This window comes from Hibiscus syriacus, unplaced genomic scaffold (assembly GCF_006381635.1).
Source record: "Hibiscus syriacus cultivar Baekdansim isolate YM2019G1 unplaced genomic scaffold, ASM638163v2 tig00117048_pilon, whole genome shotgun sequence".
Lineage (NCBI taxonomy): Eukaryota > Viridiplantae > Streptophyta > Magnoliopsida > Malvales > Malvaceae > Hibiscus > Hibiscus syriacus.
The window spans coordinates 13,699,982-13,726,434 of NW_024063538.1; the positions used below are offsets into that span (position 1 = coordinate 13,699,982).

The 26,453-nt window shown below is 37.2% G+C and overlaps 1 protein-coding gene across 1 annotated transcript; it reads left to right on the plus strand.

Annotated features, from left to right (window-relative positions):
• Positions 1–11,792: 11,792 nt before the first annotated feature.
• On the plus strand, positions 11,793–14,557 carry LOC120197634. The gene is made up of 6 exons (XM_039199088.1): positions 11,793–11,933; positions 12,376–12,597; positions 12,916–13,172; positions 13,365–13,380; positions 13,808–13,816; positions 14,222–14,557. Exons 1-6 carry the CDS (start codon positions 11,793–11,795, stop codon positions 14,555–14,557), a joined length of 981 nt encoding a protein of 326 aa, XP_039055019.1.
• The last annotated feature ends 11,896 nt before the right edge of the window (positions 14,558–26,453 follow it).

Here is a 26,453-nt window from a genome sequence, read left to right on the forward strand (position 1 = left end):
ATCATCATCGCTGCTACAATTGCACTCCTTACTCAACTAATCTCTTTCTTTACCTATGCGTGAAATCAACACACGTTAAGTAGGTACTTATTGAGACATAATATTGTAAAGAAGCAATAATGTATACTTAAGCATATCATGTTTATTAGATTTCGAACTATTTCATATCATCCATATGGATTAGATAATTCCCTATTATTGCAACCAAACTTCTTTCATACTATTATCATAAACTTCCTTAGTATATCCAACATACATTTCTTTCTTGTACATTCTTTTCTTTAATAATTATTTGTTAATTTCATTTATGGCATCCTTTCATGCATTTCATTTATGGCATCATTTCATGCCTTAATGTATCCTTTCATACATTTCATTTCAGACATCCTTTCATGCCTTAATGCATCATTTCATGCATTTCATTTATGGAATCCTTTCACGCCTTAATGCATCCTTTCATGCCTTAATGCATCCTTTCATGCATTTCATTTATGGATTCGTTTTAGAGCAGTTCATACTCTAAAACTCATTCATAATATACTTTCCATACATATAATAATAACATATTAAATACTATAAAACATACATTATCTTAAAACGTTCTAATTTGAATCATTGTGAATCTTTTTCATCTCAAATAATTACAATAAATGTACTCACCTGGTAATCCCCGCTAATAAGATGTAGAGATGTATGGCTAATTAGAAACTTTATCTTTCCCCCTTTTTTTGCTAGATTCAGAAGCTTGGTTAGGATCTACACAAGCATCTATCGAAGACATATATCATACCAAATGTTAGTATATCCTCTAAAATATATACTTTAATAATACTCAAAAGTACCATTACTTCAATTCTATCACAATTCTAATCTATCTTATAGTTCCAGGCTCAATAGTGTCGATACCTCTACCATGGTATCGATACTTCTATACTATGGTACCGATACCTTTCTCTCAGTATCGGTACTACTACACAATGGTACAGATACTCCCTTTCGATATCTATACCATTTTGGCATTATGTTATCAATGGTATCGAAACTTCCCCGTGTTATTATAGATACCCCATCATTATCGATACCGCTGAAATCGGTACCGATACTGTTCGTCACATTTCTACCCATTTACACCTATGGTATAGGTATTGTTCTATCAGTACCCATACCATTGCCCAAATTTATTATTTTTCAGCTCGATTTTCACTAAATTTTCCTTTCAAATCTATTACTTTTACCTCGAACAATACTATTAAACTTTTCTTTTTTTAACCTAACTAACTTTCCTTCATTTGGCCTCTTATAACATCTAAACTCTCCATGGAACATCTCAATCCAATAATCATATCAATTTTCTAACATGTTTTTAATCCTATCCAATGTTTCTAATCTCTTATTCACTCATTTGACAAGTTAATTCTACTAATAAACCTCAATAAAAATTCATATATCAACATATCATTCAAAAACTAATTTTTCTTAAATACCATATAAAACATCCACCACATAGTTTTAATCTTCTTTAATCATTCCTTAAGCTTAAACATTACTTTATGTTACTAAAACCACCCAAAATTTAAAGGAATAACTAACTAATTGAAGTTTACCTTATACAATGGAGGAGAGCACTACCCACGTGAAGAAGAAGAAGAAGAAGAATAGAGATATCTTAACTTTCCTCTTTTCCCTATTTAAAATCCCTAATAAGGGATATATTTTAAATTTATTTTCCCTCTAAAAGACCAAAGTGCCCTCTTAAATTTTCTATTATTACAATTTAGTCTACACACTATTCCAAATCATTTTCTCATCTTTTACCACTTATTCAAATAAAATCTTAAATCTTCAAATCTTTTCAATGAAGCCCTTGACCTGATATTTGGGGTATTACAGTGAACTCTCCAAAGCATTAGATGCAGCCGAGGCCATTGCCCTATTTGAAGTGAAGAAGACCGACTCTCTCAAACCAAAGCCAAAACCCAAAGGTATTGGTAGGGTAGAGAAAGCCAAAGGAGGTTCCCACAAGCCATTAGAGGGCAATAAGAAGCACAATGAACGACCCAAGAAGCTCCCCATTCCTTGGGAGAAGAATGGTAACTTATTGTGCTTCAATTGTGGAGGAAATCATATGGAGAGGGATTGTCCTCAACTTGTGAAAGTTTCCACCATCAAGGAGACTGATGGGGAAGCGAATGAGACCTTGAAGCTTGGTTCCATCATTAGTTCCATGGAGATCAAGAAGGGTCTCAAGAAGAAGGGACTGATGTATATAAATATCACCATGGCGAGCCAAAAGATGAGTGCTCTAGTGGACACAGGTGCCAACTCTCAAAGGGGGTGCACAGGGAGGAACCTAACTTAATGGCTTCATTGGTGGGAGCTGAGCCCATAATGACCGAGGAAGTTCTAAATAAATTGGGACAAGTGTTGGCAGAGTTTAGGGATGTGATGCCAACTGAGTTACCGAAGTTTTTTCCATTGAAGAGAGGAGTGGACCACAAGATTGAGCTTGTGCCAAATGCAGAGCCACCCGCTAGGGCACCATACCGTAGTTAGAACAACTTCATAGACAGTTCAAAGAGCTCCTAGATGTAGAGTATATCCGATTGTCAAAGGCACCCTTTGGTGCACCGGTGTTATTCCAGAAGAAACATGATGGATCCCTCCGAATGTGCATCGACTACCGAGCTTTGAACAACTTGTTTGGTGAAGAACAAGTACCTAATCCCATTGATTGCTGACTTGTTTGATCAACTTGGTGATGCAAGGTGGTTCACAAAGTTGGATTTACGGTCCAGATATTACCAAGTCAGAATAGCCGAAGGTGATGAACCGAAGACTGAATGTGTAACGCGCTACGGTTCGTATGATTTTCTTGTGATGCCTTTTGGCCTCACAAATACCCCTTCTACCTTCTGCACATTGATGAATAAGGTACTACAACCCTTTCTTGATTGTTTTATTGTAGTTTAGCTTGATGACATTGTGGTTTATAGTAAGACCTTGGAGGAACACGATGAGAACTTGAGAAGGGTTTTCCAAGTCTTACAGGAGAACGAGCTCTATGTCAAAGAGGAAAAGTGCTCATATGTGCAGAAGGAGATGTTGTTCCTAGGCCATGTCGTTGGAAAAAGCTAGCTCCAGATGGATAGGGACAAGATTTGAGAGATTGATAAGTGGAAGCCACCCACCAAAGTGATAAAGTTTAGAACATTCTTGGGATTAGCCAACTGGTACAGATGGTTCGTGAAGGGCTATTCCAAGATTGACACACATTTGACTGAGTTGCTCAAGAAGGACAAGGTGTGGGAGTGGAGCACGGAGTGCCAAGAGGCTTTTAAAAAGATCAAGGAAGCCATGGTGTGTTAGTCCATATTGGTATTGCCAGATTACCCCAAGCCTTTTCTAGTTTTCACCGATGCATCTGATGTTACTTCTGGTGGAGTCCTTATGCAAGAGGGATATATGGTTGCATATGAGAGCTGGAAGCTCAATGAGACCGAGAGGAGGTACTCGATTTATGAGAAGGATATGACATAAGTGGTGCACTATTTACGCACTTGGTGACATTATTTGCTTGGTTCAAGGTTTATGGTTTTTACCGACAATGTTGCAAATATTTATTTTCTCACCCAAAAGAAGCTTTCTCCCAAGCAGGCTTGTTGGCAATAGTTTCTTGTCGAGTTTGATTTTTCCATGGAGTACAAGCCATTCAAGGTGAATTGTGTTGCAGATAGCTTAAGCCGGAGGTATGCCATCGAGACTATGGAGGGTATCTTGCTCGAAAGGATCAAAAAAGGGTTACCTGCCCAGATTTACTATTTTTTAGCTCGATTTTCACTAAATTTTCCCTTCTAATCTTTTACTTTTACCTCCAACAATACTATTAAACTCTTCTTTGTTTAACCAAACTAACTTTCCTTCATTTAGCCTCTTATAACATCTAAACTCCCCATGGAACATCTCAATCCAACAATCATATCAATTTTCTAACATGTTTTTAATCATATCCAATGGTTATAATCTCTTATTCACTCATTTGACAAGTCAATTCTACTAATAAACCTCAATAAAAATTCATATATCAACATATCATTCAAAAACCTATTTTCTTAAATCTCATATAAAACATCCACCACATAGTTTTTATCTTCTTTAATCATTCCTTAAGCTTACATATTACATTATGTTACTAAAGCCACCCAAAATTTAAAGGAAGAGCTAACTAATTAAAGTTTACCTTATACCATGGAGGAGAACACTACCTACGTAAAGAAGAAGAAGAAGAAGAAGAAGAATAATAGAGATATCTTAACTTTCCTCTTTTCCCTATTTAAAATCCCTAATAAGGGATATATTTTAAATTCATTTTCCCTCTTAAAAGACCAAAGTGCCATCTTAATTTATCTATTGTTACAATTTAGTCTAAACACTATTCCAAATCATTTTCTCATATTTTACCACTTATTCAAATAAAATCTAAAATTTCCAAATATTTTCAATAAAGTCCCTGACATGATATTTGGGGTATTACAGTTCTCCCTTTAAGAGAAATATGTCCCCAGATTTAAAGAAATACCTAAACTAAAGAGGTATGGAAATTGCGTTCCCATGTCCTCCTCTATTTTCCAAGTAGCTTCTTCAACCTTATGATTTTGCCAGAGCACTTTAACTAAAGGAATCTTCTTGTTATGCAATTCCTTGTTTTCTCTAGCCAGGATATGCATTGGTTCTTCTTAATAAGTTAAATCTGATCGGATCTCTATCTTCTCTGGTGTGATAATGTGGGACGGATCTGATTGGTATCTTCAGAGCATGGATACGTGAAAAACATTGTGGATCTTATCCATATATGGAGGAAAAGCTAATTGATATGCTACGGGTCCGACCCTTTTCAAGATCTCATAAGGTTCAAAGAATTTCATACTCGACTTTCCTTTGCACCAAAATCTCAAAACTTTCTTCCAAGGAGATACCTTCATAAATACTTTATCTCCCACTTGAAATTCGATTTCTTTTCTTTTCAAATCAGTATAAGATTTCTGTCGATCGGAGGCTATCTTTAAATTACCCTGAATAATTTTTACTCTCTCCTCTATTTCTTTAATCAACTCCGGCCCAACTAGGTTTCAGTCTTTTAGTTCAAACCAATTTAATGGTGTTCGATACTTTCTCCCATACAAAGCTTTATATGGGGCAATCTTAATACTCGATTGATAACTATTATTATACGCAAATTCCGCTAAAGGTAAATACCTTTCCCATGATCCTTTAAACTCAATCACATATGCCCTTAGCATATCCAAAAGTATCTGGATAACTCGTTCTAACTACCCATCTGTCTGTGGATGAAAAGTTATGCTAAAGTTTAATCGAGTACCCAATTCCTCATGTAACGACTTCTAAAATCTTGAAGTAAACCTTGGGTCTGGATCAGATATTATTGATATATGCACTCCATGCAATATGACTATTTATTTTATATAAAACTCCACATACTTATCCATCAAGTAATCTACTCGAACTGGAATAAAATGAGCTATCTTGGTCACTCGATCTATAATTAACCATATAGAGTCCTTTTTACCTGGTGATAAAGGTAACCATGAAACAGAATCCATGGTAACTCGCTCCCACTTCCACTCAAGAATGGATATCGTTTGAAGCAATCCGGAGGGTACTTGAAGCTTAGCTTTCACTTGTTGACATGTCAAACATTTTGCCACAAATTCCAATACAACTCTTTTCATACCAATCCACCAATAACAACTTTTTAAATCCTGATATAACTTATTCCCACCTGGATGCATCGTCAAAGGGCTATAATGTGCCTCGTAAAGAATATCTTTCTTCTATTCATCATTATCGAGAATGCAAAGTCTTTCCCGATAATATAAACATCCATCGACTCTTATTTCGAAGTATTTGGTCTCTTTCTTTTTGACTTGTGCCATTCTTGCCAAGCATTTCTCAGCTTGACCTTGTAGCTCTTTTATTCGATCCAAAAAATCAGCTTTAACTTAAGCTCAGCAATCAAGACACCATCTTTCTTTAATGACATATGCACATCCAAAGCCCGTAGAGAGGCAACAATCTTTCAGCTCGGTGCATCCGCTACCACATTCGTCTTTCCGGGATGATAATCGATAATTGGATCATAATCCTTAAAAAACTCGATCTATCTTCTTTGCCTCAAGTTCAGTTCTTTCTGAGTCAACAAGTACTTTAGACTTTTGTGATCCGTATAAATATGGAACCGCTCACCATACAGATAATGACACCATATTTTCAATGAAAACACAATTGCTGCCAATTTTAAATCATGTGTCGGATAATTTTTCTCATGATTCTTCAATTGCCTCGAGGCATAAGCCATAACTTTTCCATCTTGCATAAGCCATAACTTTTCCATCTTACATCAGCACACACCCCAGTCCATTATGGGATACATCACTAAAAACAACATATTATTTACCTGACTCAGGTTGTACTAGCACGGGGGCCTTTGTTACTATTCTCTTGAGCCTTTCAAAACTTTCATGACATTTCTCTGTCCAGACAAATGACATGTCCTTTCATAATAACTTAGTTAGCGGCAACGCTAACATTGAGAAGTTCTTCACAAACAGTTTATAGTAACCAACAAGTCCCAAGAAACTCCGAACTTCAGAAACATTCTTTGGGGGTTGCCAATTTACTATAGCTTGGATCTTTCTAGGATCTACTCTTATGCCTTCTGTGGAACTATGTGACCAAGGAAAGCAACTTCAGCTAACCAAAATTCACACTTTGAGAATTTGACATACAACTTCTTCTTGTGAAGTGTCTGAAGAACTACTTGAAGATGAGCATCATGTTCCTCTCTTAACTTGGAATATACCAGAATATCATCTATAAATACAACCACGAATTGATCCAAGTAAGGTTGAAACACTCGGTTAATTAAGTCCATGAATGCTACAGGTGCATTAGTCAAACCAAAAGGTATCACTACAAATTCATAGTTCCCATACCGAGTCTGAAAAGTTGTCTTTGAAATATCATCCTCTTTGATCTTTAGCTGATGGTATCCCAACTTTAGATATATCTTAGAAAACACCACTGCTTCTTTCAATTGATCAAACAGATCATCAATCCTCGGAAGAGGATAATTGTTCTTTATTGTTACTTTATTTAACGTAATCGATATGTAATAGAATAGACGTGTCATTCTTTTTCACAAACAGTACAGGTGCTCCCCAAGGAGAAACACTGGGTCTTACAAATCCCTTATTGAGTAACTCTTTCAGTTGGGCTTTTAATTCTCTTAATTCAGTCAGAGTCATCCTATATGGAGCCATAGAAACAGGTTTGGTACCCTGATAAACCTTAATCCCAAATTATACCTCACGATCTGGGGGTAATCCTGGTAACTCCTCGGGAAAAACGTATGGAAATTCTCTAACCGTGGGAATATCATTTACTCTAACTTCTGATATTCGAGTATCTATCACATTGGCTAGAAAAGCTATACATCTATTTGACATCATTTTTTTGTAGTCATAGTTGATATCACATTTGATGGTGATTTCATTTTTTCGCCGATCATTACGATTTCTGAACCTTTTGCATCTTTTGGAAACAAGCGTTTCTTACAACAATCAACCCATCTATAATGTGAAGACACCCAATCCATGCCTAAAATGATTTCAAATTCATCGAAGGGTAACTCCATCAAGCTTGTTGAGAAAATAATCCCTTGGATCTTTATAGGGATTTTCTACATACTCGAGTTACTCTCGTATTGTGACCCATAGGGTTTACTGCTATCATCTCACTAAAAATTGGTTCTAAAGAAATTCCTCTAGCTCTAACCAATTTTGTACCGATGTATGAGTTTGTAGAACCAGGATCAACTAAAACAAATACAGTCTCCATAAAAAGATGGAAAATATCTGTTATGATTTCAGGGTTATCCCAATCCTCATTAGTCTTAATATTGTAAATTCTAACGACTCCCCGAGTCTCTTGTCTCTACATTGAATCTGATTATCCCCTGGATCTACCCCTTCATCTGCTTCTATTTGAGGCTGCCAACAATCTTTTAGATTGTGTCGAATTGTCCCCATATTTCTTAGGAGAATTTTAAACAAAAAGACCAGTCTCGCCACATTGGAAATAAGCTCCACTGAGAAGTATGCATGCTCCATTATGAAATTTTCCACATGTTTGACATGAAATTATTTCCCTAGATACTCTACCCGAGCTAGCAGCAAAAGACGGAGATTATCTATTTTTCTGTGAAGCTGCTGCAGAACTATCTCTATCAGTATATCTGGAACAGGCCCTTGCCTCTTTCAACATGATGGGGAATTGAAGGCATTCCCACTCTTTTCCCCATCTGTAAACTCTACTCTGTAGCTAAAGTCTCATCCTGAGCTCTTTTAATAACTTTGGCTCGGTTAATGACTTATTGTAAACTCGCAAGTTCAAAACCAACATCATCTCTTTCAAATTTGGCCTCAAACCCTCTATAAACAAATCAAGTCTTAATTAATCATTTGGAACGACTTCAATAGCAAAATGGCTCAACTTATTATACTCAACCTCTAACTCATATACGGCTCGATCACCTTGCTTCATATTAAGGAACTTTAATAGCATTGCCCGTCTGAACTATTCACCCACATACTTTATAGTATGTGCATACATTATAGTATTTGACCACCATACCCGAGCTGATCCTCTAAGTAAAGATACATCTCCATTCAACTTTTCCGGATCCAAGCATTAAAGACTTTCGAGCATTATTATAACATCATTTAGCCATAATTCGGCCTCTATGGGACCATCACCCTCTTCTCCCCGAATATCTGGAGCTCCCAAGCTCTTCAGCTCTTTTGGGATCAACATTCTCGGTGCTAGAGCAGTAGGGGAGGTTGAAATAGAGTTAATATAGCATCAAGGGCTTGCATAAAAGTTCCAAACTCAGGCACCAGAATCCTCTGAGGTGCAGGTGCACTAACATTTTCAGAGGGGAGAGGTTGTTCACTATTAGCCTCATAACTTTCACTACCAGTTCTTTCTTGTATCTCTTGTTCCCCAGCTCTTCGCGAATTCAAAGATTCCAACATCTATTACGATATACATAATAATAATATTACAATTAGTAAGGAGTGTCATCAATTTCACTCTAATGACACCATACCAGTAACATTGACAATCTTTATGGCATGCAATCCCTTTTTTGATACCAATAAATGTAACAGCTATCTCCCGTATACCTTTTCGTACCCGAGGTACATATGTCATATCACTTTATAAAACAATTCCTCATTTGTAAACCCATAATTTTTTTTTTCGATTTCTTAAAACATAACATTTTAAAGATACAACAAAACATTGATTGTAATATGTTACAAATTTCTACTTAATTAAAAATTCAGAGCATTTTTAGTACTTTAATTACATGCCAAATAAATTTTCCAAAATAAATTGGATTATCCTATTGTCACTAATGAGTTAACCTTAATTGATGACCACCGTTGCTACAGCTGCAGTCCCTACTCAGCTAATCTCTGCCTTTACCTACGCATGAAATCAACATACGTTAAGTAGGTACTTAATGAGACATAATATTATAAAGAAACAATAATGTATACTTTAGGATATCAAGTTTATTTGATTTTGAACTAATTTGTATCATCCGTAAGGATTAGATAATTCTCTATTATTACAACCAAACTTCTTTCATACTATTATCATAAACTTCCTTAGTATGTCCAACATACATTTCTTTGTCGTACATTTTTTTTCTTTAATAATTATTGTTAATTTCATTTATGGTATCCTTTCATGTCTTAATACATCCTTTCATGCATTTCATTTATATCATCCTTTCATGCCTTAATGCATCCATTCATTACATTTCATTTATGGCATCATTTCATGCCTTAATGCATCCTTTCATGCATTTCATTTATAGCATCCTTTCATACCTTAATGCAACTTTTCATTCATTTCATTTATGGCATCCTTTCATGCCTTAATGCATCCTTTCATGCATTTCATTTATGGCATCCTTTCATGCCTTAATGTATCCTTTTATGCATTTCATTTATGGCATCATTTCATTTATGGCATCCTTTCATGCCTTAATGCATCATTTCATGCATTTCATTTATGGATTCGTTTTAGAGCAGTTCATACACCAAAACTCATTCATAATATCCTTTCCATACATATATTAATAACATATTAAATAATATAAAACATACATTAGCTAAAACGTTCTAATTTGAATCATTGTGAATCTTTTTCATCTCAAATAATTACAATAAATGTACTCACCTGGTAATCCCCGCTAATAAGATGTATAGATGTTTGTCTAATCAACCATTTTATCTTTCCCCCTTTTCTTGCTAGATTCATGAGCTTGGTTAGGATCTACACAAGCATCCATTGAAGACATATATGACACCAAATGTTAGTATATTCTCTAACATTTATACTTAAATAATACTCAAAAGTACCATTACTTCAATTTCTATCACAATTCTAATCTATCTTATAGTTCCAGGCTCAATAGTATCAATACAAGTACCATGGTATCGATACTTCTATACTATGGTACTGATACCTTTCTCTTAGTATCGATACTACTACACTATGGTATTGATACTCCCTTTCGGTATCGATACCATTTTGGCATTCTGTTATCGATTGTATCGATACTTCCCCGTGTTATTACAGATACCCCATCATTATCAATACCGCTTAAATCATTACCGATACTGTTCGTCACATTTCTACCCATTTGCACCTATGGTATAGGTATTGTTCTATCAGTACCGATACCATTGCCCAAATTTATTATTTTTCAGCTCGATTTTCACTAAATTTTCCTTTCTAATCTTTTACTTTTACCTCCAACAATACTATTAAACTTTTCTTTTTTTAACCTAACTAACTTTCCTTCATTTAGCCTCTTATAACATCTAAACTCTCCATGGACCATCTCAATCCAATAATCATATCAATTTTTCTAACATGCTTTTAAACCTATCCAATGTTTCTAATCTCTTATTCACTCCTTTGACAAGTTAATTCTACTAATAAACCTCAATAAAAATTCATATATCAACATATCATTCAAAAACTCATTTTTCTTAAATATCATATAAAAACATCCACCACATAGTTTTAATCTTCTTTAATCCTTCCTTAAGCTTACACATTACTTTATGTTACTAAAGCCACCCAAAATTTAAAGGAATAACTAACTAATTGAAGTTTACCTTATACAATGGAGGAGAGCACTACCCACGTGAAGAAGAAGAAGAAGAATAGAGATATCTTAACTTTCCTCTTTTCCCTATTTAAAATCCCTAATAAGGGATATATTTTAAATTTATTTTCCCTCTAAAAGACCAAAGTGCCCTCTTAATTTTTTTATTGTTACAATTTAGTCTAAACACTATTCCAAATCATTTTCTCATCTTTTACTACTTATTCAAATAAAATCTTAAATCTTCAAATCTTTTCAATGAAGCCCTTGACCTGATATTTGGGGGTATTACAGTGAACTCTCCAAAGCATTAGATGCAGCCGAGGCTATTGCCCCGTTTGAAGTGAAGAATACCAACTCTCTCAAACCAAAGCCAAAACCAAAAGGTAACGGTAGGGTAGAGAAGGCCAAAGGAGGTTTCCACAAGCCATTAGGAGGCAATAAGAAGCAAAATGAACGACCCAAGAAGCTCTCCATTCCTTGGGAGAAGAATGGTAACTTATCGTGCTTCAATTGTTGAGGAAATCACATGAAGAGGGATTATCCTCAGCTTGTGAAAGTTTCCACCATCAAGGAGACTGATGGGGAAGAGAATGAGACCTTGAAGCTTGGTTCCATCATTAGTTCCATGGAGATCAAGAAGAGTCTCAAGAAGAAGCGACTGATATATGTAGATATCACCGTGGCGATCCAAAAGATGAGTGCACTAGTGGACACATGTGCCAACTCTTAAAGGGGGTGCACAGGGAGGAACCAACTTTTGTGGCTTCATTGGTGGGAGCTGAGCCCATAATGACCAAGGAAGTCCCAAATAAAGTGGGACAAGTATTAGAAGAGTTTGGGATGTGATGCCAACTGAGTTACCGAAGTTTTTTCCATTGAAGAGAGGAGTGGACCACAAGATTGAGCTTGTGCCAAATACGGAGCCACCTGCCAGGGCACCATATCGTAGTTAGAACAACTTCATAGATAGTTGAAAGAGCTCCTAGATGTAGGGTATATCCGACTGTCGAAGGCACCCTTTGGTGCACCGGTGTTATTCTAGAAGAAACATGATGGATCCCTCCGAATGTGCATCGACTACCGAGCTTTGAACAACTTGTTTGGTGAAGAACAAGTACCTGATCCCGTTGATTACTGACTTGTTTGATCAACTTGGTGATGTAAGGTGGTTCACCAAGTTGGATTTACGGTCCGGATATTATCAAGTCAGATTAGCCGAGGGTGATGAACCGAAGACTGAATGTGTGACGCGCTACGATTCGTATGATTTTCTAGTGATGCCTTTTGGCCTCACAAATGCCCCTTCTACCTTCTGTACATTGATGAATAAGGTACTACAACCCTTTCTTGATCGTTTTGTTGTAGTTTAGTTTGATGACATTGTGGTGTACAGTAAGACCTTGGAGGAACACGATGAGTACTTGAGAAGGGTTTTGCAAGTCTTACAGGAGAATGAGCTCTATGTCAAAGAGTAAAAGTGCTCATTTGTACAGAAGGAGGTGTTGTTCTTAGGCCATGTCATTAGAAAAGGAAAGCTCTAGATGGATAGGGACAAGATTTGAGCGATTCATAAGTAGAAGCCACCCACCAAGGTGACCAAGTTGAGAATATTCTTGAGATTAGCCAACTAGTATGGATGGTTCGTGAAGGGCTATTCCATGATTGACACACCTTCAACCGAGTTGCTCAAGAAGGACAAGGTGTGGGAGTGGAGCACGGAGTGCCAGGAGGCTTTTAAAAAGATCAAGGAAGCCATGGTGAGTGAGCCCGTATTGGTGTTGCCAGATTACACCAAGCCTTTTCTAGTTTTCATCGATGCATCCGATGTTACCTCTGGTGGAGTCCTTATGCAAGAGGGATATATGGTTGCATATGAGAGCTGGAAGCTCAATGAGACCGAGAGGAGGTACTCGATTTATGAGAAGGAGATGACATTATTTGCTTGGTTCAAGGTTTATGGTTTTTACCGACAACGTTGCAAATATTTATTTTCTCACCCAAAAGAAGCTTTCTCTCAAGCAGGCTTGTTAGCAATAGTTTCTTGCCGAGTTTGATTTTTTCATGGAGTACAAGCCATTAAAGGTGAATTGTGTTGCAGATGGCTTAAGCCGGAGGTATGCCATCGAGACTATGGAGGGTATTTTGCTTGAAAGGATCAAAGAAGGGTTACCCCATGATCCTATTATTGAAATAATCATTGATGGAGCCAAGGAGGGGCAAACCAAAGAGTTTTGGCTCGAGGGGGAGTTGCTTTATTATCTATGACATCCTCTCTTTCTGCCTCGATATGAAAAACTGCACAAGGAGCTCATGAAGGAATATTTCAGAGTAGTACTATTGGCCACACATGACTGAAGATGTGCATGCCTATTTGAAGACTTGTCTTGTGTGCCAACAAGATAAAATCGAGGCAAAGAAACTGGTGGGACTACTGTAAACTTTACCCATTCCTGAGCGGCCATGGGAGAGTATTTCCATGAATTTTATCATTGGTTTGCCCAAGACTGATGGACTTTTGAGTATAATGGTTGTGGTTGACAGGTTTTCGAAGTATGTGACGTTCATTTCGACGTCTAAGGTGTGTCCAGTAGTGGAGGCGGATCGACTTTTCCTCAAGCATGTGGTGAAGTTTTGGAGGATGCCGAAAACCATCATTAGTAATCAGGATACACGGTTCATAGGAAGGTTCTGGACGGAGTTGTTCAAGCTGATGGGATCGAGCTTGAACTTTTCCACCACAGTTCATCAATAACGGACGGGCAAATTGAGTGAATGAATACTCTATTGGAGATTTACCTGAGGCACTATGTGAGAGCCAACCAACGTGACTGGCTGAAGTTGTTGGATTTGGCCTAATTTTCATACAACTTACAATAGAGATAGGTGACAAACCAGAGTCCGTTCGAGATCATGACCGAGCAATAACCATTGACACCCAACACAGTTGTTACCAAGTATGAGGGACCAAATCCGTCAGCACACAAGGTTGCCAAGGAGTGGCATGAGAAACATGATTTAGCCCGAGCTTGTTTGCACAAGGCGAGGAAGCGGACCAAGAAGTGGGCCGACCAAAAGCGTAGGGACGTGAACTTTGAAGTTGGCAATCTTTTCCTTGCGAAATTGGCCAATGTTTTGCGCAACGCAGATGTGCACAAGGGGCTTGTACGAAGGTACGAGGGTTCGTTTCGAGTTGTGAAGTGGGTAGGCACCATGGCCTACAAGTTGGAGTTACCTCCAACCATCCGAGCGCATCCCGTGATCTATGTTAGTCTATTCAAGCCGTACTATTAGGATGTAGAGGATCCAGATCGAGGCAAGTCATACCGGGCGCCAATCAGAGTAACGGTCTCCTATGACAAGGAGATTCAAGAAATATATGCGGAGAGAGTTATTCGACGACCAGGACACTGCCCGAGGCATGAGTACTTTGTTCGAGTGTGAAGGAAGTTGGGAGCATGCCGAGGGACTTTGGCAATTCAAGACCATGATAGACCAGTTTCATGCCAGACGAGTGACGAGGGTGCCACCGGAACCAGTGGGGGAGAGTGTCACGGACCGCGAGCCCACAACTAAGGTCAGCACCCGAGAACTAGCCCATGATTACTTAAGTGGCGTTTTGGACCTTCCTGGACCCATGAAGACTAGCCCATTCCATAGAGATGAAGAGCCTTGCACGTTTATGGCAGAAGAATCATTGATTTAATGCAAAATCCTGATGATTCTTTCCATAAACTTTGTAATCTTTTATCTAAGGTAACATATAACTAGCTTGATAGAGTTTCCTTAGTTAAAAGAAGATTTTGTAATCAAAATCCCTTGATTGGTGGGATTTAGGAGATTGTATTCAATCTAGGCCATCGATGTACTTAGATCTTAGTCGTTCATTGATGAGAGCTTCCACTATAAATAGAGGTCTCTGCTCCTCATTTGAACTCACTTCTTCATTTTGAGAAATGACAAAGCATTCTCTCAAAGATATCTTGTCTTGCTTTTGTTCTAGTTCTATTGTTCTTTGCTTCCGTTGTTACTAAGCACCTTTGCTTGGGTTGATTTCAGGCTGACTTAGCCGCTATCATAGAGAAGGCGACTAAGGCCGCATGTTCGAGGCGTTGAAGTTCTAAGGGCGTGAAAATATAAAGAGATTAAAACAATATTAATTTATTAAGATATGGGATTTAATTTTTATACAACAAATTTATTATTTATATATAAATATATAAAAGTAATCTAAAAAATTCTACATCGCATGTCACACACCGCAATACACCATTAAAGCGACGTATCGAAACACACCACAAGTAAATTTGTCCTTATTATGTAAATATTAAAAAGTATAATGATTTATTTAAAACTAATCATTTATTAAAATTATAATTTTTTTATTAAAAATTAAATAAATCTCTTAAGTCCAAACATCAAAAACAAATTTATCACCAAAAAATCAATATTGTTCATCTAATTCCTAGCTGCAAATTAAGCATTAACTCAATTGTTATGGCCTTTCGAAATCATTTCTCCATGCATCTTAATTTCATTACTAAACCAACAAGTATTTCTTCTAATTGCTTAAGCCCATCATTATAAATCAATGTTGGAAGCGAGGTAAACAGAAGAATATAGACTGAATATTGCTATTATGTGAAACATGTATTTGAGTACAAGATTGGTGCTCCTTATATACTACTCTTAGTTGTATCAGCTGCTAATACAACCACCTTAACTGAACAACTAACCAAAACTAACTTGCTAACAACCTTAGATGTTATAACAGCTTCATCTTCAGGAAGCTTCTAAGTTATACTGCTAACATTCCCTCTACTACTTCTTCTCCTCCTCTTCTGATCGTGAACAGACTTGCACTCCAATATTGTCACGAAACATTTCAAAAGTTGCTTGATGAAAAAACTAATTACAACTAATTTCTAACATTCAACCTTCTTGATGAAAAAATGAACAATTGAATCGAAAGTGCTGATGCTTCCTTCCGTTCACTTGAATCAAAAGTGCTGATGCTTTCTTCCGTTCTTCTTGAATCGAAAGTGCCTATGCCTCCTTCCGTTCACTTTGAATCGAAAGTGCTGATGCTTCCTTTCATTCTTCTTATTCACCTTCATTTCTTTCTTCTTCACCCTCTTTCACAAGGTTCCTTGACATATTTTTTTTATGGACTCTTGGCTGTGAAGCTTTCAAGTCCCATGACACTTTGAGATAGAAGCAACAAAATGAATACAAAATTAAACTTTTGTTTACACACACAAAAGAACTATACTACGTTGCAGAAATAACGGTGATGGCCTTGCTATTGGCACCATTATAGAAATTAGATCCTGTTCAACATCTTCCCTAAAACTTTCTCCTTACTTTCAAAAATGCCTTTCATTATACGACTGTAAACCCTTTCCAGCTTCGGAATCCCATAGTTTCCTGTTCGCTCCACAAACAGTTTCTGCTCCAGAATCCCATAGTTTCATGTTCGCTCCACAAACAATTTCTTCACAGATTCTAGAAGGGGTGTAAAAAGAGTTGTGGATGGTTCAGTTGTCAAAGTAGAGAATACAGGTGGTGTGACTAACAGGGTTTCATGTGCATAAGGGCCTATGGAAAAAATAGATACAGGTCCACAAGGAGAGTAGATGTTAACGAAAAAGGTAGTTAGGGATAGCAATCCAGCCGGTTATTGGGTGGCAGATGGAGGATCCAATTGCAGGAATGATACAGGAGATGAGGGAGGGGCGATAAAGGGCATTACAATGCCAGTCAGATTGCTTACATTTTCAGCAGTTGAAACTGCAGCTCTAGGTGCCACTGGTTCAGGGACAAGGATAGCATGGCCAATTCGCTTACTGTTCTTACGAGATTCGAAAACACCAGTAAAAGCTCCAGCAGCTTCCCCATCATTTCTTCTGAACTGTGGTAGGCTGGACTATGGACTCGACTGAGATGATGGCGGAGGCAGCCGTTACCGATGGCATATTCTCCTCCACTTCCATGCAGCAGAAGAAAAAAATATAAAATCAGGGCGAATGAAACCATGTTGGAAGTGAGGTAAATAGAAGAATATATATTGAATATTATTATTATGAGAAACATGTATTTGAGTACAAGATTGGTGCTCCTTATATACTACTACTCTTAGTTGTATCAGCTGCTAATACAACCACCTTAACTGAGCAACTAACCAAAACTAACTTGCTAATAACCTTAGTTGTTATAACAGCTTCATCTTCACGAAGCTTCTAAGTATACTGCTAACAATCAACGAAGCCTTGAGATTATCGAATATATCGCAAGTAATATCCCCTGCTTCACCGTCACTTTTCCATGTACAAATCCTCACGAAGTTGATTCATTCCCCTGAGCAAATGCTCCCCATTTCATCAACGGACGATCTTTGCCTCTGTATAACAACCAAATTCTCCCCTCCTTTAACGCAATGCTCTTTGTCGTCGTTTAACTGTTGAATTTCTGCATATTATCTTCGTTTCATGGTCTGATATAACAACTCTTGTCTTGCCAGGTGACAACCTTGTTTCCCATTGGAACTCTATTTTCGCATTATCCTAAATCAAGGTTTCGCAGCTAGAGATGAGTCATTTTTTTGTTCGCCGATGTAGTCATTCCCATTACTGCAAACGTAATTGTCGTGCCCGTCTTGTGGGTTTTTCTTCCATGATCATTCGTAGTAATCCCCATTGGCGTAACGTTTGTAGCCGTAGCAGTGTTTTCGATTGACGAGTCACAATAAACGTCACCATCAGAATCGATGAGCGTCCGTATCATTGTAAAATTTAATTTTAATAAATTATTAATTTTAAATAAATCCTTATATTTTTTGATATTTACACAATAAGAACAAATTTACTTTTAGTATATTTCGATACGTCGCTTTAGTAATACGTTACGGTGTTTGATATGTGCCGTAGAATTATTCATAATAATCCTAAACTTTTGGTAGATATGTATAATATTTATATTTATTTAACTTTTTAAGAAAAAAATCAGATACAGTTATTTATAAAGTGGGTCCAAAATGCTTGCATGACAGCCAAATGCCTTGTTATTTTATTTTCTTCCACAAATTAGTAGCTTTTATTTTCACAAAAAAGAAAAACAGCAAAAAGGACGAATGGGCCTTGGGCCCTACTTATTCCCAACGACAAAATCCAATCTGATAATCAGTAAAATCCAATGGCTCATATTCATCTCTGAACACAGTCGTCGTGCACCATCCACCATTAAAAAGGGTAATTTTCCCGATAAATCACCGGTGATTGGTATATTTACCGATCTAACACCGGTCATATTATATTTCCCGATCTAACACCCGTAGCAGTAAAGCACGCCCCCTGAATCGCGCTATACGCTGATTTGGTGCCACATGGGTATAGCGCGCCCCTGCCCCGCGATATACGGTGATATGGCGCCACGTGGGTATAACGCCCCCTGATTCGCGCTATACCTGGGTATCTGACAGGTGGGGTATAGCGCGGTGCAGGGGGCGCGCTATACCCCAAAATACCCAACCCTACACGTCCCCATCCTCCCTATAAATACCCCCATCCTCAATCACTTTTATCACACCAAATTCTCTCAAATTCTCTAAATTTCTCTCAAATACTCTATCATTTTAAGGTATATTTTATAATATTTTTACTATTATGTATTTACTTTATTTAATATTTTACTAATATAATTCTTTTGCAGATATATAATGGAAGGCAGTCTACTTCACTCGGATGGAAATCATATATCTCTACACTTTGCTGATACGGTAACATTTTAACGTTTTAATTTAATTTAAATTAATAGTAATAATTAGTTGATTTATTTAATGCATGATTATTATATTAAGAATTAATTTTTGTAATTATTTATTTTTAGGAGAAGGACCGTGAATTAGATCATTTTATTAGGAATCTTAAGTTAGTGATACCTAGCCATGTCTTGCCATATTTAGTAGAGGCTGGATTCGGTTACATAGGTAGATATCAGGGTTACTATAATATAGAGCCAGACCTGATTTCTGCCTTAGTAGAGCGGTGGAGGCCGGAGACCCACACATTCCCTCTTCCGTGCGGAGAGTGCACGATCACGCTTGAGGATGTTTCTATGCACCTGGGGCTTCTGGTGGATGGAGGTGTGATATCGGGGATAGCTTCCGGTTCTTGGACTACTTTGTGTCGGGATAGTCTAGGACGTGTCCTGGAAAATTTTATCGAAGGTAGGATACTGTTAAATTGGTTAGATGCCAATTTTCGGGAGTTGAGCAGAGACGCCTTTGAGGATGAGGTTAAGATGTATGCACGGGCATGCATACTGCAGTTGATAGGAGGGTTGTTGATGCCGGACAAATCGCGCAACCTAGTTCACTGCATGTGGTTGCGACATCTTAGCGACTTTCATCTCGCCGGATCATTCAGTTGGGGCTCGGCAGTTTTGGCTTTGCTGTACAGGGAGATGTGTGGAGCCACTGACTAAAGACGTAATGGTATCGGTGAATGTCTCCTGCTGCTACACTCTTGGGCATGGTATCGATTGCCCTTTTTATGTCTCGTTGTGAAGAACCCATTCGTATTTCCACTACTTCTGAGGAATTATAAAACTGATTTTGTATATTAATAATTTTATACAGCGTATAACAAAATTTTTTCCTTTAATAAGTGGTCTACTGATAGGAAAAATCATTCGGAGCTACCTGATGATTTAGAAAAAATTAGGGTGTTAATCGATCAAAAGGCTGGCACACAGGTATGAATTTAATGTTTAAAAATCGATTTTAGATTATAGTTATAATTAGATTATTATTTTGATAAAAAATTATATTTATTTGTTTAGTTGAAAGGGTGTCATTCTACTGATGATGTTAGGGCGGTGATCCCACCTGAGTTGAGGGGTCCATCAGATGTTTGGATGGCGATGGTCTCTCTGATCTATTATGCGACCGTCGAGTGGCACTCCACTGATCGCGTGCTCCAACAGTTTGGTTATTTTCAACCAATTCCGGAAGCAGCTCGCAATATGGATGAGTTGCATAGCTTAGATAGACGCGGCAAGACAGATACAGATTAGCTGATGAAGCATCATGGGTGGGCCGTGTCGTGGGAGGATCGACATCGGTGCCTTCCCCGTAGAGAGCCCATTTTTTATGACCTCTTGATGTATGCTGAGGATTATTATGAGTGGTTCAACAGTAACGGGAAACCGTTTCTACTTCCCGAGGATGCACGAGGGCAGACCTTTCCACGACGTCGACAGAGACATTCACCGACACAGCACCATCTCCCCCGACTCGTGGACGGAGAGCAGGTGCTTCCGGTTCATCCTCAACTACACCAGCAGGACCTTCCCAACAGCCATCGCAGCCATATATGATATCGCAGCCATATATGATGCCTCCATCACCTTTCCATTACAAGATATCGCCGCCGCCGCCTTCACCTGGTTTTATGACCTCGCCACCGTCATAGATGACCCCTCTTGGAGGCTATTATGGGTATATGTTTGTAGATTCGACTTGGGGTTCATATACTGGATATTTAGCGGGTTCAGCCCATCACCCATGGCCGCAGCCAGACACCTCTGTACAGTTTTCACACTCAGCGATGTCTGGTTTTCCCAGTTTTCCAATTTTCGCAGGCTGGTGGGATAGTCAGTCATACACCTCCAGGGTCCTTATTCTATGGAGGTGCTTCATCGTCATCAGCTTCTCATCAACCTAATGTACCTGCTCAGGACGACGACGACGACGATGATGACGATGACGATGGTGACGACGACGATGATGAATACAGCGAGGAGTCAGAACCAGTGATACGAAGAAATCCTCCTCGAGACCGACAGCCACCGCCCTGCGGAACACATTCGCGACGCATCGATGAGATTTTTTATATTGTATTTACTTTATTTTGTTTAATTAATTTTTTATTATTTCTCATTTAATCTTACTTTATTTTGTTAAATTTGTTTTTAATATATTTCAGTTAATTTTATTTATTACCATTAATATCAGTTATTGTAATTGGTTATCATTACCATTTATTCTTATTGTAAGTTTGTTGTATAAATACCAAAATGTTATTAGTTTGATAAATTTAATGATTGTGTTCATTTTTTAATCTTCATCAGCGATTATCGAATGACATAACTGAAGTAAATGCAAATTAAAATACAAGAATTATTATTTGATAAACAAATACATCATTTCCTCATCAATTGTTACTTGATGACAAGAAGTGGACGTGTTTTTCTAGTATGTCCTGGGTTCTACAATGGCCACATTTCTGTCTTATCTAGATCTTCTCGAATATCCATATTGCAATGAAGTCGATTGGATTTGGACGACCACGCTCCCTCATAAATCGGATTTGGTACAATCGGAAGCCAATCTTGAACCTATCAGGGTCTTTGTCATTACCTATGGGGGGGAACTAAAATTCGTATACCTTAAAAACTTCATATAGTAGGTATACGGGATCCACAAAATGGTTATAGTCTTTACGTGTATGCGAGCAAGCTGCTATCACATGAGAGAATGGATACTTCAGAGCTTGAAAAACCCGCAGTCGCACGTTCTGTCCCTAGATTTACTCTTAAACGACACAACTTCAATCCCTGAAGAGGTCACGGCAACTCTGTAACACGAAACATTTCATGCCTTCTAGAGAAGCTTGTTACAAACATTCCATTTGATGCAGCAATTTTTTTCTGTAGATCTGCAACTAATCTAGGGTGATAGACATGACCGCCTTGCATCCAGGTTTGATCTTGTCCTCCGAGCTTCGCAAAAAGCGCCCAAACAAAAATATAGTTTTTACCAAAGCCGCTACAGGTAAGTGACGTGCACCCTTTAAGGTTGAATGATTGCCTCAGCCATGTGGTCGCATGTGTCCATATCGATATCCACCATCATATGCGTTGTCCATATTTCTTTATCGATGAGGCTGATGTAATCGTATCCTTCCTCGTCTTCGCGCCGCAAATCTTGAAGCATTGATTCAAACGTTCGAGGAAGTAGTTCGTAACCTGATCAAAAAATGTATAACTTACTAACTTTCTTTCACTTACCCATTCGCACAATTAATTGACGCTCATCATTCTTCTTGTACCTTCCATGATAGCTCGCAGCAATGTGTCAGAGATAATACCTATGTTGTACAAAGGGTTGTTGCCACATTGGACCCAAAGACTCCATTGCTGCTTTGATCCCAGCTCCGCTATCTGAAATGACAAAGATTTTTTCCCTCATGATAACATGTGCACGTAAATTCCGGAGGAAAAAATCCCAAGAATCTGTATCTTCTCCTTTGACAAGAGCAAAAACAACTGGAAGAATGTTGCGATTGCCATCTTGGACAACTTCCAATAATAAAACTTGCTTGTATCTTCCATACAAGAAAGTCTCGTCGATCTGGACCATAGGCTTGCAGTATTTGGCAGCATTAACGCACTGTGGGCAACTCCAAAAAACCCGGTAGAATTGGCATCGATCGCAAAGAACTCGATCATTATGGTATGCATAGGAGGTTTCAAAGTCCACAATTGTCCCAAGATTCAACGTCCACATCAGCTGTCAACACACATTTTCGTCCTACTAGGATTCAAACTCCTAAAAATAGGATAATATTTTGCTAGGATTCAAACTCCTAAAAATATGATAGAGTTCTACTAAGATTTAAATTCCTAAATATAGGATACACAAGCACTATAAATAGCCATTGTAACTCACCATTGTAACACACGATTTACACACAAAATATAGAGGAAAGCACGGGAAGATACAAAGGCAAAACTATTGTAAAGGATTCGAAAAGGAAATAAAAGGTAGCATTTTCTTTTTTTTCTTTCTTTGCATGTGCACGTTATTTTCTTGAGATTTGGTTCGAATAACTCAACGTGGGTTGCGCGATGACCAAAATGGGTGGGGTTCGACGTTTCGAACCTAGATCTACCCCGAGGCTTATTTTTAAAAACGGTTTGATTTTCGGTTAAAGGAGGGGAAGAGCTTTTTAAAATCAATTAGTCCCTTATTTATTATATGGATATTTTATTCATTTATTATTTATTCATGTTATTATTATATAGTATATATAGATATATATTAATTCATTTCATTTTTTTACTATATTATTATATTATATATATATCCTTTAATATTTTACTTAAAAGTCTAATATTACATATATTGTAATTATCTTTATCTAGTCGTATATATCTTTTATACTTATAATAGTTTATTTATATACCCATTATATATATATATATATATTCTTAATTATTTTTATTTGATTATTTCTTTATTTATGTAATATCTCTTATAACTTTATATATTATAGTATTTTTATTATTTCAAATTATTTTCATTTATTTTTTACTATATTTATTATTATATATATATATCTTTATATTTTATTATAAGTCTAATATTACTATATATTGTAATTATCTTTATCTAGTCGTATATATTTTATACTTATAATAGTTTATTTATATATATTAGATATATATATATAATATATCTTAATTATTTTATTTGATTATTTCTTTATTTATGTAATATCTTATAACTTTATATATAGTATTTTTATTATTTCATTTTTTTATTCATATTATTATATTATTATTATTTTTAAAAAAACCTTGTGTCCTTATCATTATTATTATTAAACATTATATTATATACTACTAACTAGAGGGCCCATTTTTTGTCTTATTTCTTACTAAAGCCCCCACTTTCGGGGAATTGGGAGGGTAGGTTTTCTATTTTAAGTATTTGGTGTATATATATAGCTTATTTATTTTATTAATACTTTGATATATTATATATATATATATATATATATATATTATATTTTTTTTTTCCTTGTTTCAAATATATATATAATTATTACTTTACTATTTTGTTTTCTTATCTTACTTATTTATTTTATTTATTTTATTTTTCCCTTGTATCTTACTTTTTTTTTTACCTTGTTTATCTAACACATTTCTCGATTTTTTTAAAGGATATTTTCAAATCAATCAAGGGTAAGTAATTAGGATCGAAACTTTACCTTTTAATTTAACTTGTTATTTTTCTTAATTAAGACAACTGGAAATTAGTAGTACCGAAAGGGTGGTTCAAGGGTGCTAATCCTTCCTTGACCGTAACCGACTCCCGAGCCCGACATATTTCTGGTAAGACACAGATCAGGTAAGAAATAGGGTATCCGATCAACCCATTTATTTTTAAATAAATGATTGGTGGCGACTCTAATCCACATTTTTCTAAGTTAAAGCCCAATTCTGGGGCCCAACTGAAAGACGGTTGCGATAGCTTGGCGACTCTGCTGGGGACGGTAAGTGAGTCAGGCTAAGGTAATTTCCAATTGTCTTTTCATCTAAAGGCTCTATACCCGAGCTCCGAACCCGTTTTAAGTGGGGTGAAAGCGACGCCTTCGTGTGAATTTATTCATCGTATGGGCCTAGCAAGTAACCTTCGGGATTCATACCTTAGCCTTCGTGTGAATTTATTCTCCGTATGGGCATAAGGGAATGTGTCCTCTCGAGTTTAACTTAGTCCACACAAGCCTGTGATGGGTTTTAGGACTAAGGTCTGGTAGCCCAAGGGGGCACCAGCAAGGAGAACTCGAGTACCTTTTCTTTAGAACCTAAACTCGGAGACTATAAGGAGTTAGGGCCCACCCCAAGACCTCATTTCAAACCCTAGGATATCAAAATTATTTCCTGCTTTACTTTCTGTTCAAAGCATGTGAACTAGAAATTTATGCGGTTAGGACTTGTTCAAAACCAACTTACGGGATAGAGATCATTCCGGTAAGAATAATAAGCATGAGGGGTAGATATCATGTGGGTAGGATTTTTCATTTTTATTATTATTTGATTTACCTCACTAACTCTTTTGTTTTTGTTCTCTTTATTTTGTTTTCATCACCTGCATCATTTAAAAGGTGTTGATCCACCAAAATGTGTTTGTTAAACATAAAATCGAATTAATGGATAAAGGGGTTGTAATACAAGAGATAAAAATGCAGAGGACAGTTTACAAGGCGACTATGTGTCATATTCAATCCTGAAGGCGTGGTGCCCACAATTGAGGAATATATCACTTTGTTGCGTTATAAAGGACTCAGAATGAATCGAGTCTACATCAAGCACAATAAAGACTATCTTGGAAAAACTGACTGTCAGAGGTTGCAGGGGCAAGATGAAGGTTACTAATCTTAGGAGTCCCTTCAGAGATAACAATTACAAAACGATAGCTGGAATTGGAGATCATTGCTGAAAAATTCAAGGAACAAACTAATGACTTCACATATTTCCTATCAATGGAGGGCTCCAATGATGCATTCGTTGGGGACATGCTCAACAAAAGATAGATGCTAGAGATGCAGTCATTGAAGACTTCTTGGGCCAGTGCAAAAAGTAACTCAACATTGGCACGACCCATCCAGAGAAGCCAGAGTGGTTCGACATGTTATTCAACCAGTGACATACGAATACAGAAGACTAGTCGCCAATGAGGATTATTCATAATAACAGGCACATTTTTTGGATCAATGTCTCGGATATTTCATGCATCATGCATTTAGACATATTCTGCCTTTCATTAATTTCTTTGCATTCACATCAACTAACAGAAGAATGTCTCAATAAAGGAATAAATACTGGATACACCGCCTCAAGCGTTGGACACACCTCATCCGCATAACACCCGCTTGAAAAAGAAAAAAAACAAATGGAGGCCAGAATGGCTCAAATCGAGGAGAACATGGCAAAATTGCAGAAAGAACTTGAAGATAAGATAAACCAGATTAGTCTGAGTACTCTAAATACAATCATGAAGAACCAAGAATCTTTGGTTGATCAGATCGTTGCCAAGTTAGTTGGCCTACAACAGACCAGTGCGCTTGGGGCAGGTTTACCGGAAGGGGTAACTATACCACCTACCCCACAAGGGGTTGTCTCACCTGAAATCTTACCCGGGTTACAGGAGGACTCATATGCTATCAAGGGGAAAGCTATATCTGGTGCAAATATACAAGCTTCCGCGACCAACACTCATCCGGAAGACTATCATGTCCCGGATTTTGACGAGAATGATTAAAAAAAGAAGATGGAAAAGAAGATCAAGATGTTAGAAGATCAAATGAAGATGGTCCAAGGAGACCATGATTATTATGGAGTGGAT